The 15,362-nt window shown below is 38.5% G+C and overlaps 1 protein-coding gene across 3 annotated transcripts in view; it reads right to left on the bottom strand.

Annotated features, from left to right (window-relative positions):
- Positions 1–15,362, bottom strand: part of rnf19b (ring finger protein 19B) — a 178,594-nt gene that overhangs the window by 38,128 nt on the left and 125,104 nt on the right. For all 3 annotated transcript variants that reach the window (XM_072548165.1, XM_072548166.1, XM_072548167.1), the window contains exon 2: positions 7,120–7,637. In XM_072548165.1, coding sequence (XP_072404266.1) covers positions 7,120–7,356 — 237 coding nt within the window. In that variant the 5' untranslated portion in view covers positions 7,357–7,637. The remainder of the gene's footprint in view (positions 1–7,119; positions 7,638–15,362) is intronic.

The following is a 15,362-nucleotide window of genomic DNA, read 5'->3' as shown; positions in this document are numbered from 1 at the left end:
ACAGGTGTGATGCAGGGTCACAGATACTTGCTGGATTGATTTCGGAGAGGTTTCACTATGGGTACCTCCTTCCTTTAAATGCTCTCTGGCCACACTCCCAGATGATTTGATTGGTAGAAGGCCCATCTGATGAAAATGAGATCGCACCTGATCAGAAAACCTCACCAAAAACAGGAAGCAAACTGATTAGATACAAAGTCCAACTATTGATGTGACACTTACTTAAATAGCAATTTAAAGAACACAGTAACTGGCGGTGCAGATGGTTGTTTTATTCCTGGCAATTTCTGAGAATACAGGTCTGATGGGACCATTTTGAGCTAATTTTCAAAACTGGGATCAGAGTTAGCCATAAGAGCTTTCTTTTTGAATAACTCAGATTATGGGCAGCTGCAACATCATACTGCCTGGTACAAATTTCTCTTGACCTCTATCTCCATTCCCAGTCAGTGTCTCAGATTGTTTAAAACTTTAGTTAGTCAGAGGCTGGGAATCCTCCACTGAGCAACTCCCCTCCTGTCTCCCCAGAGCCTGTCCACCTTCTACAAGGTACAAGTCAAGAGTGAGATGGACTAGTCTCCATTTGCCTGAATGAGTCCAGCTTCAAAAACACTCAATAATCTCAAAGCCATTCAGGAGAAAGCAGATGGCTTGATTAGCATCACATCTAACACCTTCAACATTCACACCCTAACTTGGATGACACAGTGGCAGCAGTGCATTTTATCTACAAAATGCACAGCAGCAATTCATCAAGGTTTGTCCAACAGCACTTACCAAACTGGTGATCCCTACCACCCTGGAAGGACAAGGTGGCAGCAGATGTACAAGGACATTGTCACCTGCAGGTTTCCCTCCACACTACACATCTTGACTTGGAACCTTATCCTTCCTGATCATTCTAATCCTGACCCTGGTCTTCTGTTCTTTTCCCTTCCCACCACTGAACAGTTTTCCGGTCTAGTCACTGAGACACCCTCCTAACATCTCTCTCACCAAGTTCTTCCTTAAATCCAAAATGTTTTATGAGACTTTCAATAACCCCTTTGAACCTACATAACGTGACCTGACTGCAGAGCAGAATTCAGTAAATGGACCAAACCCCCTTAAAATATATTCAAATAATAGCCTGGACCCTAACTTTTTCTTATTGTTAAAAGGTAAATGTAAGGCATTGCATTCCAGATGCAAATCAATTGGTCAAAAAACTTGACTTTAAGCAAAACACATTTTATATTTTAACTAGTGTAAAAATAGACAAAAATTGGCTTAACTGCAACTATGTAAATGCTTAACAAAATAATATATACATTAACTCCTAATTAACTGTTCCGATATAGTAACATTCCATAAACACACCCTTGGCAAAGAAAATTCAGTAAAATAGATTGTCTCACATGCAATTCTAGCAGCAGGAAGAGAACCCCAGCTTTTAGCTGTAACAGAGAGAGGAATAAGAGCTTCCACATCCAGCTTTAAAATCCCAGCAAAGGTTGAAAGCTAAAACTAGAAATCCTGGTTTTTTGGGAACTTGACCCCACACATTCAGGCTGCTTCTATTGTTCTAACTTTTAAAAAACCCCAAGGCCTCACAAGCTGTTTACCTTATTGGCTGCTTGCTACCACTGTCTCAATCTTCATAAAACAAAAGGACAAAATACACCCATAGTATTGTCATAATAGGAAACAAATTTCAAAGGGCCTTCGAACTTTTCTTTATATTGTAGGCAATGTGTCTGAAGCAAATTGTTGGAGTTATGTATTTAAGTGTTAAAGTTAACAAAAAGGTTCTGAAGCTTTATTGTCCAAAGTGTGACAATTTGATTCAAGAGCACAGACTCATTTTTGAAAGTTACTGATTGGTCATTTTCAGCTTACCTATTAAGGAAATGGTGTTGGTAAAAGATTGGGGGAAGAGTCTAATTTTCAATAAAAACTGCATCTAAAGTTTGTCCATGTCTCAAACAATAAAACAAAAGCTGCTTTTGGCGGAGCAGTGTTTGACTTGGCACCTGACCTTCTGGAGGTTTCCCAAGGTTGATTGAAGGCCGATTGTTCACAATTCATTTTACTTTTAAATTTGAATTTTGTTTGGAAGGCATGTGTTTTTTAAAATAAAAAAGTTTAAATTTGAGCCATTCTTTATTATTCTAATTCAAGCAATGAGAATATGCTACTACCACCTTGTCCACGTTTGCAGTTATGTAAAACGAAGACCCACTACCTATCAATTCCATTGCATTTCGGTTATGGTGCCATACAGCACCGAAACAGACTCTTCGGTCCAATCCAGCCATGCCGACCAAGTTTGTCAAACTAAACTAGCCTCATTTGCCTGCATTGGGTTAATATCCCTCTAAACCTTTCCTATTTGTGTACCTGTCCAAATAGCTTTTAAATAATGTAACTGAACCTGCATCTAATGTTTTATAATTTTAAAAACATTCAGTTGAATATTGGAAAAAGCAGGCTTGAAACAGCAATAAATACATTTTTTTGTTTTAATATATAAAAGTGTATCAGTCTTTGTTTTTGAAAGGAAATACGACCAGTCCTGTTTTTTTGATATACTGCTGTGACCATATAATACTCCTACCTAGAAGCCCAGTTGGAAACAGAAAAACATTATGGTTGAGTTCAGCCAAAGTCTGGACTTGAACTTATTGCTGCTAATTGGGAACCAAGCCAATGTTCTACAGCAGGAGCAATACAATTGCCACACCCTTCCCAAGTTCAATTAAATATGACTTTTCAAAAGGTTTAACTTGCACATTTGTAACTCCGATTACCACTTGTTAATCGTTAAAGAAAGCTAAATGTGTTACTAGGTCAATCCTCCGAAATAATTTGAACTTGCAGAAAGTACAGTAACAACTAACTGGACTAACCATACGTAATCACTTAATGTTCTGTCTCAGAATGAAAAAGAATGCAAAAACAACTGACTAATTGCTGCTAGATTATTGAAACATGTCATGGTATTACAACAACCTACCCATTCACTTTAAACCAACTTAATTAATTTCACTTATAACGCAATTTATCTTCATATACTTTAAAAATCTCTGGACAGACCAAGAAAAATATTTAAAATAGGTCGACATTGTATTAAAACATACTCAAAGAGACGATAGTAACGCTACACTGGCCTCGGAGCAGTTTAATTTCCATGTAGTTTGCAAAATCTGTGGGATTTTGTTCCGAGAACACTACCAGATTTGCAAAACTGGTTATCTCAACTGCTGTTCTTCAACTGACTTATTTCACCCGCCTTCACCACATAAAAATATTAAAGTTCTCAAAATGTTAAACTCCACATAATTAGGTCTTATCACTGCAACCAGGCAATAATTACAATGGGGTAATTTTCCGACAACCCTCTGCATGTTAAGTTATCTGGAATATGCATTCTTTCTGACTGTCTGATTACTCTTTGCATTGCACTTCCTTCTCAAATTATAGACAAAATAGATCAGTGTCCTTTGTCTGCTTGATGTGGCATTTTGTCTCCATTAGTTGCTGTAACTGATGACCTATCTCATTTCTTCAACACAATGAAGGGTGGGAAGAATCAAAATGGAAATTATAAAATTAAACTGTACTTCCCATGTAGGTCAATCATTAGCCTGCAATACTGGTTCTGAAGCTTTTATTTATACATCGGACAGTGCAGTAATGTGAAGAATTCCTAGTCATTGCTAAATCATCAGGGTAAACTCCATAGGCAAGGAAGGATATGGAGTGACAAAATCAGTCAGGATGCTCTCATGGAGCAATGAGGGGCTATTTAATCAATGGCATGGTTTAAAACGTATTACCAAGTTACTTGTTAGTTCCTTCATCAGAAAAACAATGTGCAACAGGGAGAGATTTAAAACAGGGAATGGAAGAGGATACAGTAATTGTATTCAAAACCTATGTTAGATAGAGCAGTCCCTTTCCATAAAGTTTCACTTTGTCCTCTATTATGGTGTTCACAGCATTTTCCATATAACTAATACATGTGGAACCATCCTTGACCAGAATCATTAGCTCACACATCTATTGATAAAGCACTGTGCCAAACATCATATGTGTATGCAACAGAAAAAGGACGAGACATTCTTAAGATGGCTGGGGTTGGAAACTGCAAAGAGAATTACGTGTGAGGTTTCTATACAAGAGAACACAGAGGAATGATGCTAACCACTATATTAGGAAACATTACATGGTAGGAATGACAATGGAGGTTTGTGAGAATAACTGTTGACATACATTTCAGTGCCCATAAGGTTGATCAGTAATACAATTTATCATAGAATAAACATCTGTTTGATGTCTGGCAGTACTAGTGGCTAGATAGCAACAATTGTTTTTAAACTATATGTTAAGCAGACAAAAAATATTTTTTCTGAAGAAACATAAAGAAAAAAATCTATACAATTAAATTTCAGTAATATACCCATTAATAATCTTCAACAATTTATCAAGTGACCTTTTTTATAAAAGAAAGATGAACTTAAGTTATTTGTAAAATATATTCCACTTTTCAACAGAGCCCACAGTTCCCAACATATGTCCTCAACTATACTTAACAGGTCAGTTACTTTCATTATTTTTGACAATTAATTTTTCACACTATTCCTTCTGCTCCACAGTGCCCCAAGCCTCTGACAATCCAAAGCAGAGCTAAGACACTAGTTGTCATATCCTAACAAGTGTAATTATAGATTGTGTTCCCAAACCTGGAAAAAAAAATGGACTAAGCTGGCAATGCAGCAGTCTGATCACCTTGTACAAGAATTTTAGATTGATATGATCTAGCATCCCAGAATGCTGCTGCTGGGTTTAGTGGCTTTAAATGCCTTTCACAGGCAGACAGATTGCCTCTTACTCTCCTGTTCCTTCATTGTCCCTAAACTCTCCTTGTTGTTCATGCTCCCCACCTGGTAACCCAGCAAAGATCCACAAACCACTGTTCATGTAATCCCAGGTGTAAATGTATGCACAGGTGGATTCATAAGCCGCTTCTGCAGTTTAATGATCATGTTTGAGTTAACACACTGGGGCCCTAGCTATGTCAACATGTAGGCATTGATGTTGTATCACTAAATATCTTCCAATATAATCTTTAGCAGGTCTAGGCAATCTTTAGCAGGTCTAGGCAAATTAATCATTTGTGTAATTTTTGAGACAAATTAAGTCGTTACCCCTTTGCATCATAATCCCCCTGATAATTGCTAGAGCATATTTGAATTAAGTCTAAAAAAAACATCATGAGCTGAATGCTGCAGTATCAATGCACTTTCCCAGGGATATAAAAGTGTCTTTAGGACATGTAAATAATTTATTTTGATAGGCTCAGTCTGTTCCCTGCTTGTTATATCGGATAGGGTCTAGTCCCATATGCAGTCTTGGCCATCTAATCTTAGCAGGTTTATCAATATTAATTTGAGAAAGATGTGAGCAGCAGAAGTGAACCCAGGGATCAGGAACTTCAAGGGAAAATATCCTTTGACCCTTTGGATATTTTTTAAAAGGAAAGTGAACGGAATCATTCTCTTGAAAAATGTTAAAGCATTCGAGAAAATCTGACAATCCTTCATTTTAGACAGAATTAGGGGTTTATTTCTAACACATTAATTGGGTTAGATGTACATGGATTGGAATCACTAATGCACTAGTAGATTCCTTGACATAAATAATTGATCAGTTTTGAAGAATCTTAAGAATTGTAAATTTTGAGGTTAGCTAAAATTAAGATTTAGGAATCATGAAAGGAATGGGCAAAATTGATCGAATGTTTGAAGGGCACAGGGCAAAACATTAAAAATGAAAATTAGTTGGTTATATTTTAAATCAAAAAAAAAGAATATGAGCAAATTGGCCTTCGAAGCAGTCAATACAAATGGTAAGGAAATCAGATGTATTTCTGAAAACAGAAGGGAATGAAGGTAACATTGAGAAGGCAGAGGGTTTGAATTAACTTCCCAAAAGGGGTCCAAATAGCTCTTTTTTTGTTCCTGAAAATGATAATGTTAAATAACACAAAAAAAATGCAAAACTGCTCAGGATTTTGTTCCTGGAGAAATTATGAACACCTTATGTATTTTGAGTATTTGGAGGTTCAAAACAATGACGTAACTCATTTTTTTCTAAAATTATTTAACGAAGCACCAAATTGATGAAGTGCGTGTAAACAAATTTGCCAAGAGGCAAGTGAATGAACATTAATCTTGAATGTGTAATGTCATCATGAGAAAAAAAAACTCATTTGACATTTGAGTTGCCAGCAGACTGTTTTGCCAAACACTTTTCTCAAAAACAACACACCTTTGAAAACCACTTGTTTGAGCGATGTATCTTTTAAATGGCAGATCTGAGTTGCTCAAGCTAGAATGATTCCTTGGTTTATGGGAGAGTCATGATGACCTATTGTCAAGCCTTTACAGCAGAATGTTTCAGGAGTATGCAGAGGTATCGAGTCAGAACCTACAATGAGGTTATATCTTTCTAACGCTATAATTTCATGCATTAAAATTATATATCAGGTGCATACAAATGCTTTTGTGGCATTGGCAGATAGTAAGTCATGCAGTACAGTAATCCAAGCTAAAAACACCAGTAAGCTACCCAACTACTGAAGGCATTATATAGAGTTAGCTATAATTTGTTCTGGAAATGCAACTCTCTTTGAGCAGGGTACAGATACATATTATGGCCATAGCTCTGTTCTATCGTGGTCATTATTTCTTATGGCCACTGGGGAGGGGATTGGGTAAACTTTGACCATTAGGTCTCACAGCATCTACACCTGCATGCAACTGATCAGTATATAAATATTAAACATTAAAAACACCAAATAATCCTGTATTTATTAAAATAACATTTACTGGGGAATCTTCATCTGCCTATGATAATCTGACCCCCTGGCAGTCATGATACAATAAGGTGGGAGTTAGGCCACTCATCCTGAGTTACAAGTTTCCAATATCCACATATATTTTGGTTTTACCACAGCTGCTTAAGTAGTACTAACACTGGAGGTGAACTATATATTTTATTTTAAAAAGCTGTGATTTGAGGTCAGATTACACAATTCTAACGCTTAATCGCATTTAATGGTAAATAGATTCCAACCTTCCTTGCTGAATCTGAAGATGTTAATGTTGTCCTGCTGTCAGACGCGTGCAGTTTCTTTTCAGTCTCTGCCACTTCAGTGTGAATGCTTTCGATGCTGGCAACAGATACTTCCTGCTTCTCCTTTGCTTTGGATTTTCCATTAAATATGCTCTGGAAAGATATCCTTCTTCTCTTTGCCGGGCATTTGGGATTTGGAGTTGCATTAACTGAGGAGTGGGGGGAATCTGAACGCATTTTGTCTTTTCGGTGTTCGGGAAGTGATTGAAATTATCTCCTTGTGGATCTCTCTCTCTCTCTCTGTGTGCGGTGTTACTAAAGCAGTTTCAGTCAACAATGGCAGGGAGAGTCGAACAGTCTCAACCAGCTGAGGTACAGCACAGCTGGATATAAAAGATCGGCTCCACCAAGGTGCCCCAGCCCGTCCCGAGTCTGTCCCCCTTCGGTAGCACCTTCACCAGTCCACCGCTTTGCCCCGCCTCCGCCTCCTCCGTCCCTTCCTCTCCTCCTGCTCGAAGCTGCAACATAAAACAAGAGGAAATGAGCAAGTCCGTTTTTACTCAGGCTTGTGAGAGTTGTGTCATCATGAAGGCATGACAGAGCATGCTCAGGAAAAGTGCCTCACCTACTGCTCTTTAAACGGAGTGGACAGAAAATTACAGCGTGTGGGATGGAAACTGCGTCATGGTCAATAATTCGATCATTTCAGAGACACTTGCTAACAACAAAAAAAAACACCACTATCAGTCACTAGTCTCAGTTTGACAACATAATGTTTAACTCCTCACAGGTTCCTGATCTCGACGCTGCACAGAAATGTTTAACTTTCACTTTTGCTACTTCGTCGATGAATCATGTTAACTCTTTAACAGCCAGTCACAGATTTGAGGGGTGGGGGGAAGAGACGACTCATTTGTTTAATTCAGCAATAAAATTCTGTAAACAGTACCAGGATCCATTTTAAAAATCGTTTAGCCTAGCTGTGAGGATTTATTTATTTAGTTTTATCTTAAAAACATAGTGAGTTTGCTCGACCAGCACACTGGCAGAAAGTTGCTCATTCTGTCATTTGTTAATTGAGCCTGATCCTCTTGCAAGCTCTGTATGTCCTGGAAAAGATCTGCAACCAGTCAAGTAGGAAATTCAGACATATGTCACGGGATCTTTACAAATGTTGTTAAAACTGAAATTATTCTGTAAAAGCAACGAAAACTAGTTTTAGCATTCAGTTTCCATGTTTTATTTAAGCAAGAAAACATCCTAAAATACTTGAGAGGTGAAGAAAATAGTCTGAATCCTGAGGGAGTGTGGGACAGAATTTATTTTGGACACAATTGCGAAGTTGTATACAAAATATATTCAAAATTGTGCTGGTTATCTTTCTGATAAGAATAACACTGTCCCTAAACAAACAAGATGCAAGTAATATGTTCTTCCATTATAAGTATTAATTGATCAATGTAAAAATGGCTACTGCTCCAGCTTGACCAATACAGTAGAGATGGTGTAGTACTGCAGCTGAATTTGAAGTGTAGGCTAATGCTGAGGAAACCTAGGGTTCGAATGCCCACTGAGGAAGGTCATGGAATTTGAACTGAAATATTCAATAAAGTTTGAATATTAAGGTACTGTCAGTGATAGTGATCATGAAATTATCATCAGTTGTTCTAAACCCATCTGGTTCATGAGTGTCCTTAAGAGAAGGAAATCTGCGGTCCTAAAATGGTCTGGCCTACATGTGATTCCAGACCCACAGCAAAAGAATTGACTGTCCTCTGAAATGACTTTGTAAACCACTCCATTCAATAACAGTTAGGGATAGGTGCCAAATGCTAGCCTTGCCAACAATTATCCACAGCCGTAAATGGATTTATTGACAAAAAAAAAGCATTTGCAATAAGTATGCAATATATCACCTAAGGGTAGCTGAATTTAAAATCACTGAAAATTAGTTTTTAAAAAACACCTACGCTGAACCATGAAGGGCAGCACAGTGGCTCAGTGGTTAGCACTGCTGTCTTATAGCACCGGGGACTCAGATTCAATTCAACCTCTGTGAAGTTTGCACAATCTCCCCAAGTCTTCATGGGTTTCCTCTGGGTGCTTTGATTTCCTCCCACAGTCTTAAAATGTCCAGGTTATGTGGATTGGTCATGCTAAATTGCCTATAGTGTCTAGGGATGTGCAGGCTAGGTGGTTTAGCCATGGGAAATACAGGGTTACACGGATAGGGTGAGGGAGGGAGGGTGGGGGGGTGCGAATGGGTCTGGGTAGGCTGCTGTCCAGAGGGTTGATATGAACTGGATGGGCCAAATGGTCTGCTTCCACACTGTAGAGATCCTATTAATCATTCACTGCTTTAATCAGTGCACATTGATTGGTTTCTTAGTAAGTTAAACTTTTTCCACGCCCTTAACAGGCATTGCATGTAAGTTATTCAGTTGGATTTACAGCCGGTGATTTACAGCCGGTGGTCGTTAACAGATGAAGAAAAATATGATGGATGATTTGGCTATGGGAAATAAAAAATATTCAGTTGTGTACAAGAGCACTTCTGGATATTAAAGGAGAAATTCAGCAGGTTTGGCAGCATTTGTGGAGAGAGAAGGCAGGGTTAACGTTTCGAGTCCAGCATGATATTTTCAAAATTGGATTTTCTTTCAATTCTGAAGAATCATTTTGGATTCTAAACATTACCTGTATCTCTCTCTCCACAGATGCTGCCAGACCTGCTTGAGTTTCTCCAGCATTCTCTGCTTGTTACAGACAAAATAGAGTTGCTTTGTCTTTGCAATCTCTACCACAAGAGCTGGTGATCAGATTTAGTCTCCAGACTGTATTTCTGACCTCCCTACTATAGGTGGACTTCATAAATTGACATAGCAATGTAGAAAATAAACGGGACGGATGACAATGATAGGCAGTGAGGGGTGGAGACCAAATTTGAGGTGTATTACTTCCTTTAAACATACTACCCTATAATCAAATATTCACAACTGAAATTTGAATTTTATGAGGTATACCACAGGCCACAGGTATACCACTGTACAATAATATAATGATTATACTTTTGGAACAGAAAACAAGAGGTTAAGAGGTCAAATCCTTCTGTGGTAAATATTCAAATTGAAGTCAGCAAATCTACTAATTTGCGAGTTATCTTGATAGTTGTCAAATTGATGTAAAATCCCAACTGGATCACTCATATTTTTCTGGGAAGAAAAGATTTAATGCTAGTCAACAATGCAATTGGATCTTAATTACCTCGATGTAAAAGAGTCACCACTCCACATTCTGAGGTAAGAAATCTAGCCTAGTTAGCATTGTCCACATCCCAAAAATGTTTAAAAAAGCTCAATCTTCTCCTCACTGGATAGGACACATCTTTTCGTGGGCATCATTAGGTAGCAGTCAATAATGCAAACCTTTATATCACCTTCCTCCCTAAAGAGAAATGCTAAAGTGGCCTCCACCACAACCAACCTGACTTTAATCATTTACCACAGAACAGTGATCAAACGTGGGAACTACCCGGTTAGCTTTAACCATTACGACAGTGGATTGTGAATTAGTTCAGACAGTTCCCAGTCCATTAGCTCTTTGGCGTCATCTATTCAGTCATACTCCAATTAAGACACTCCCAGCTTGTGTTATGAAAAGATTAATTAAGTTAAACATAAGTAGGCAGGTGAAGTCCATTAAAGCACCTCACTGGTTTTGTTAGAATTTATTTGAAAACTCTGTCTTGCCTGATGTTTGTCAGACAATACAGCAGAACAACATAATTTGCATGAAATGCATTCCAAAAATGGGTCAGTCATATCTGACACCCTCCTCTAATCTATTGGGATGTCAGAGCATCTTCAACTGAATAAAAAAATGAACTTTATAATACCAAATTGGTTTTATAAGACAAAGTGTTGCACTAGTGGTCTAATAGATATAACAATTGGCTTTATGCAGCTAATCTCACATCAGGCATAAAATGAAATGTCACTTTTTTTTTGCCCATGAGATGTAGGCATTGCTGACTGGGACAGCATTTATTTCTTATCCCTAATTGCTGTCAAGGAAGTGGTGGTTGTGGTGAACTGCCTTTTCAAACTGCTGCAGTCTATGAGGCAATAGGAACCCACAGTGCCTTTAGCTAGAGAGTTCCAGGATTTTAAACCAGCAGATGTGAAGGGATGGCAAGATAGTTCCAGTTCAGATGGTCTGGGGCTTGAAGGGGAACTTACAGGTGTTTCCATGTATCTACTGCTCTTGATTCCTATGGCAAAGGTCAAGGTTTAGATGGTGCTATCTACACAGCCTGAGTTGCCACAGTCCATTTTGTACCTGATACACATTGCTGTCACCGTTCTATTAGTGGTGGAGTGATTAAGTGATGAAGGTACTGGATGGGGTGCCAGTCAAGAAAGTTGCTTTGACGTGGATGGTATTGAACATTTTTAATGTTCATAAAGAGGAAAAAAGTGAGAAAACAAGAGAATGAGTATTTCAGTTTGATCACTATTCAATGGCCCCCCTGGAAAGTTATGTAGATGTTAGATCAGACAGAATCAGCCTTAGCTTTAATTTATCTTCCAACCCTCACAAATTATTCTCTATGATTTAATGCACTGTGTCACAAATCACAAATATTACTGATGGGCAAGGTAACTAAAGCTTTCCCTACTATATCTCAAAAAGAAAGACGAAGATTTATTTTTTCTCAGGGAGTCGACCATCTTTGGAACTCTCTGCCTAGAATGTGGTGGGGGAGGTTGTTGAATTTTTTAAGGCAGTGGTAGATAGATTCTTGATGAGCATGGGAATCAAATGTTACCGGGGTAGGTAGGGATGTGGAACTTGAAACACAAACAGATCGGCCATGATCTTATTAAACGAGAGAGTGGGCACAAAGGGCTAAATGGTCTACTTCTTTCATATGATTGTAAGGCACAGCACCTTCAGAACAGCAGATCAGAGGTGAAAACCATGGAATGGGTAAGAATAGCCGCATTTTCTTTATTATTATTGTTTGAAGATCACAGTCAATGATCCAGGAGGAGGTGACAAATGCACCCATTTGCAGTGTGATAGGGATAAGTCAGTCAAATAAAATTTTTGGTTGTGCTACTAATTCACAGTTCGGGTATAAATCAGCTTATTCACAGATGAAGAATGAACATTTTTACTAAGAATGCTTATTTCTGGTGATAAACCTACTTACAATTGTGTTAATTAAACTGTGCCAACTTATCACTCTTAAATCCATAAAGAGATATTGTTATTTGACAGAAAAAAAACCTATTCTGTACCATTATGTTAACCAATTCCGTTATTCATGGATGATTTTAAATTTATGATTATGCAAAATAATTTAAGCAGAATTTTGAATGATGCCCTCACCAGCATAACTTCAAATACATATTTTGAGTATAACCTTCCTGATTGCCCTAAAGCAAAAACTCTACCTTATTATTTAGAAATTTGGCAAGTCACACAGACCTCACTTTATCTAATGGTTATCCACCATCTGTCATATCTACAGTACACTCAAAAGGCTATACACCTGTAACCTTGTTACTCATTTGTTTTGCATTGGCTTTTAAGAAAAGGGAGGATGTTTGCCAGCCCAATCAATCAGTGTGATATGTCTTGAAGTGGAAAGATGCAGATCTATGTATGTGCTTGATTGCATATGGGAAGGCTAGTTAAACTCTGATGCCAAATTTCACGTCATCTATCACAGAATCCCTACAGTGTGGAAACAGACCCAACAAGTCCACACCAATCCTTCAAAGAGTAACCCACCCAGACCCATTCCCCTATCCTATTACTCTACATTCACCCTGACTAATGCACCTAACCTGCACATCTTTGGACTGTGGGAGCAAACTGGAGCACCCAGAGGAAACCCACACAGATACGGGGAGAATGTGCAAACTCCACACGGTCGCCTGAGGCTGGAATCAAATCCAGGTCCCTGACACTGTTAGGCAACAGTGCTAACCACTGAGCCACCGTGCCACCCACTTCTTTATTCTGAGACCATGCCCTCTGGTTGGACACTCTCCCATGTGAGGAAGCAGCACTTACCCTATCTGACAACCTGAGTATTCGTTCATTAAAATGTTAACAATTTTGGGCATACTAATCAGTGAACTGGAATTTCAATCAATGCACAAAGAGCTTTATGAAAGGCAGTATTTACATAAAAAGTGATTTACCTTTTTGTAGATTAAAAATTTAGATTAGATTTCTTACTTTCAAAAAGCCTTTATTATATTTTGTTAGCTATGTAATGAAAGGAGCAGGTGGCAGCTCATGTGGATAAAAACACTGTAGTCATTGGAACCAGGGCTAGGTGGATCTCACTGACTATGACTTCCTGATTGGGATTGTTAACCGAGGCCAATCAGGGAGCCCTGGCTGACAGATGTAAACAGAAGATTCAGAATGTCTCCTCGGTCTAGGGACTGGCTTTGAGCTGGCTACTCAGTGCCCATGTACAGTATACATGTAAGTAAAGGGTGTCTTGGTGATGGGTTACTGGCCTTTGTGCAGTTATTTCAAGAACTAAATAGGTTGAAGGGTATGACCCTAGACACAGATGAGTAACTGATAGGAATGGTGGCGGGGGGACGATGGTGTGGTGTCGTGTCAAAATGAAGCCATTCAGCCCCTCATGCCTCTACCACCATTCTATTCGATTGTGACTCATTTGTACCTTAAATCCATCCATCCACCTTGTTTCAGTAACTCTTAACTTGCTTGGCAAATAATATCACTTTTGAAAATTTCAAATTACCTTGGGGTCACAATGATTAAAGGTGAAAGGTCAGATTTGCATGACCTTTTGTGTGAAGAAGTGCTTCCTGACATCACCCCCAAGACCTAAAGCTCATTTAAAGTTTATGCACCTTCTTCTGGAAATTGTTTTTCTTTATGTGATTTATAAACTGCTTTGATAAACTTAAAAATCTCTTTTAGATCATACTTAAATCTTTTACGTTTATGGGAACACAATCCACTTTGCAACCTGTCCTCATTATTTAACCAGTATAATTCCAGTAAATCAGTGTTGTACACCCTCCAAAGCCAGTGTATCCTTCAGGTGTGATTCCCAGAATCAAATGCAACACTGAAGTTGGAGTCTAGCCAGACCTTTGAGCAGCTGCAACATAAACCTCCATCTCTTTGTAAGCAGCCCTTTTGAGATAAAGGCCAACATTTCATTAGCTTTTTACATTACATGCTTTAGACCAGTCTGCAGAACACAGATGACTTTTTTACAAGTATATTTGGTCTACATAATGTTCTTTATACAAAACCTAATACAGGCAGGTCCCAGGTTTCAAATGGGTTCTGTTCATGAGTCCATTCACAACCTGATATGTAGGCAAATCGGAACACAATGCAGGACTCTATAAAATAGCAATTCATAAGTACAGAAAATGCTCATATGTCAGATTTTTAAAATTATACCCCCATATGGGATTGCATTCGTTAAGTATGAGTGTTCACAAGAGGGACGTTCATAAACCAGGGAACACCTGTATTCCAATTAATTGAACTTTAATAAACAGAGAAAGAGCTGGAGAAACTCAGCAAGGCTGGCAGCATCTGTGGAAAGAGAAACCAAGTTAATGTTTCAAGTCATGTTAATTGTGAGTAGTTATTATTTCAGTGCAGCTGAAAAGTGGGAGTTGAAAAGCCCACAAGCAGTACAGCTTGATGCATCTCAGCAAGATTAGAATCACAGCATTGTTACAGTATTAAAGGAGACCATTCAACCCATGGCAGATGGAGTACAATGTGGGAAAGTGTGAGGTAGGAAGAATAGAGGCATAGACTATTTTCTAAATGGGGAAAAAATTCAGAAGTCTGAAGTGCAAAGAGACTTGAGAGTTCTAGTCCAGGATTCTCTCAAGGTAAACTTGCAGACTGAATCAATAGTTAGGAAGGCAAACGCGATGATGACATTTATTTTGACAGGACTTGAATATAAAAGCAGGGATATAGTTATGAGGCTCTCTAAGGCTCTGGTCAGACATTTGGAGTATTGTGCGCAGTTTTCAGCCTCATATCTCAGGAAGAATGTTCTGGCCTCGGAGAGTGTTCAGAGGAGGTTCACAAGAATGATCCCAGGGATGAAAAGCTGAACATATGAGGAACATTTAAGGACTGTGGATCTATACACAATGGAGTTTAGAAGGATGAAAGGGGGATCTAACATACAGAATACTAAATGGCCT

Source organism: Chiloscyllium punctatum, chromosome 27 (assembly GCF_047496795.1).
Source record: "Chiloscyllium punctatum isolate Juve2018m chromosome 27, sChiPun1.3, whole genome shotgun sequence".
Classification (NCBI taxonomy): domain Eukaryota; kingdom Metazoa; phylum Chordata; class Chondrichthyes; order Orectolobiformes; family Hemiscylliidae; genus Chiloscyllium; species Chiloscyllium punctatum.
Note: the sequence above shows the minus strand (reverse complement) of the source record. Positions and strands in the feature narration are given on the sequence as shown.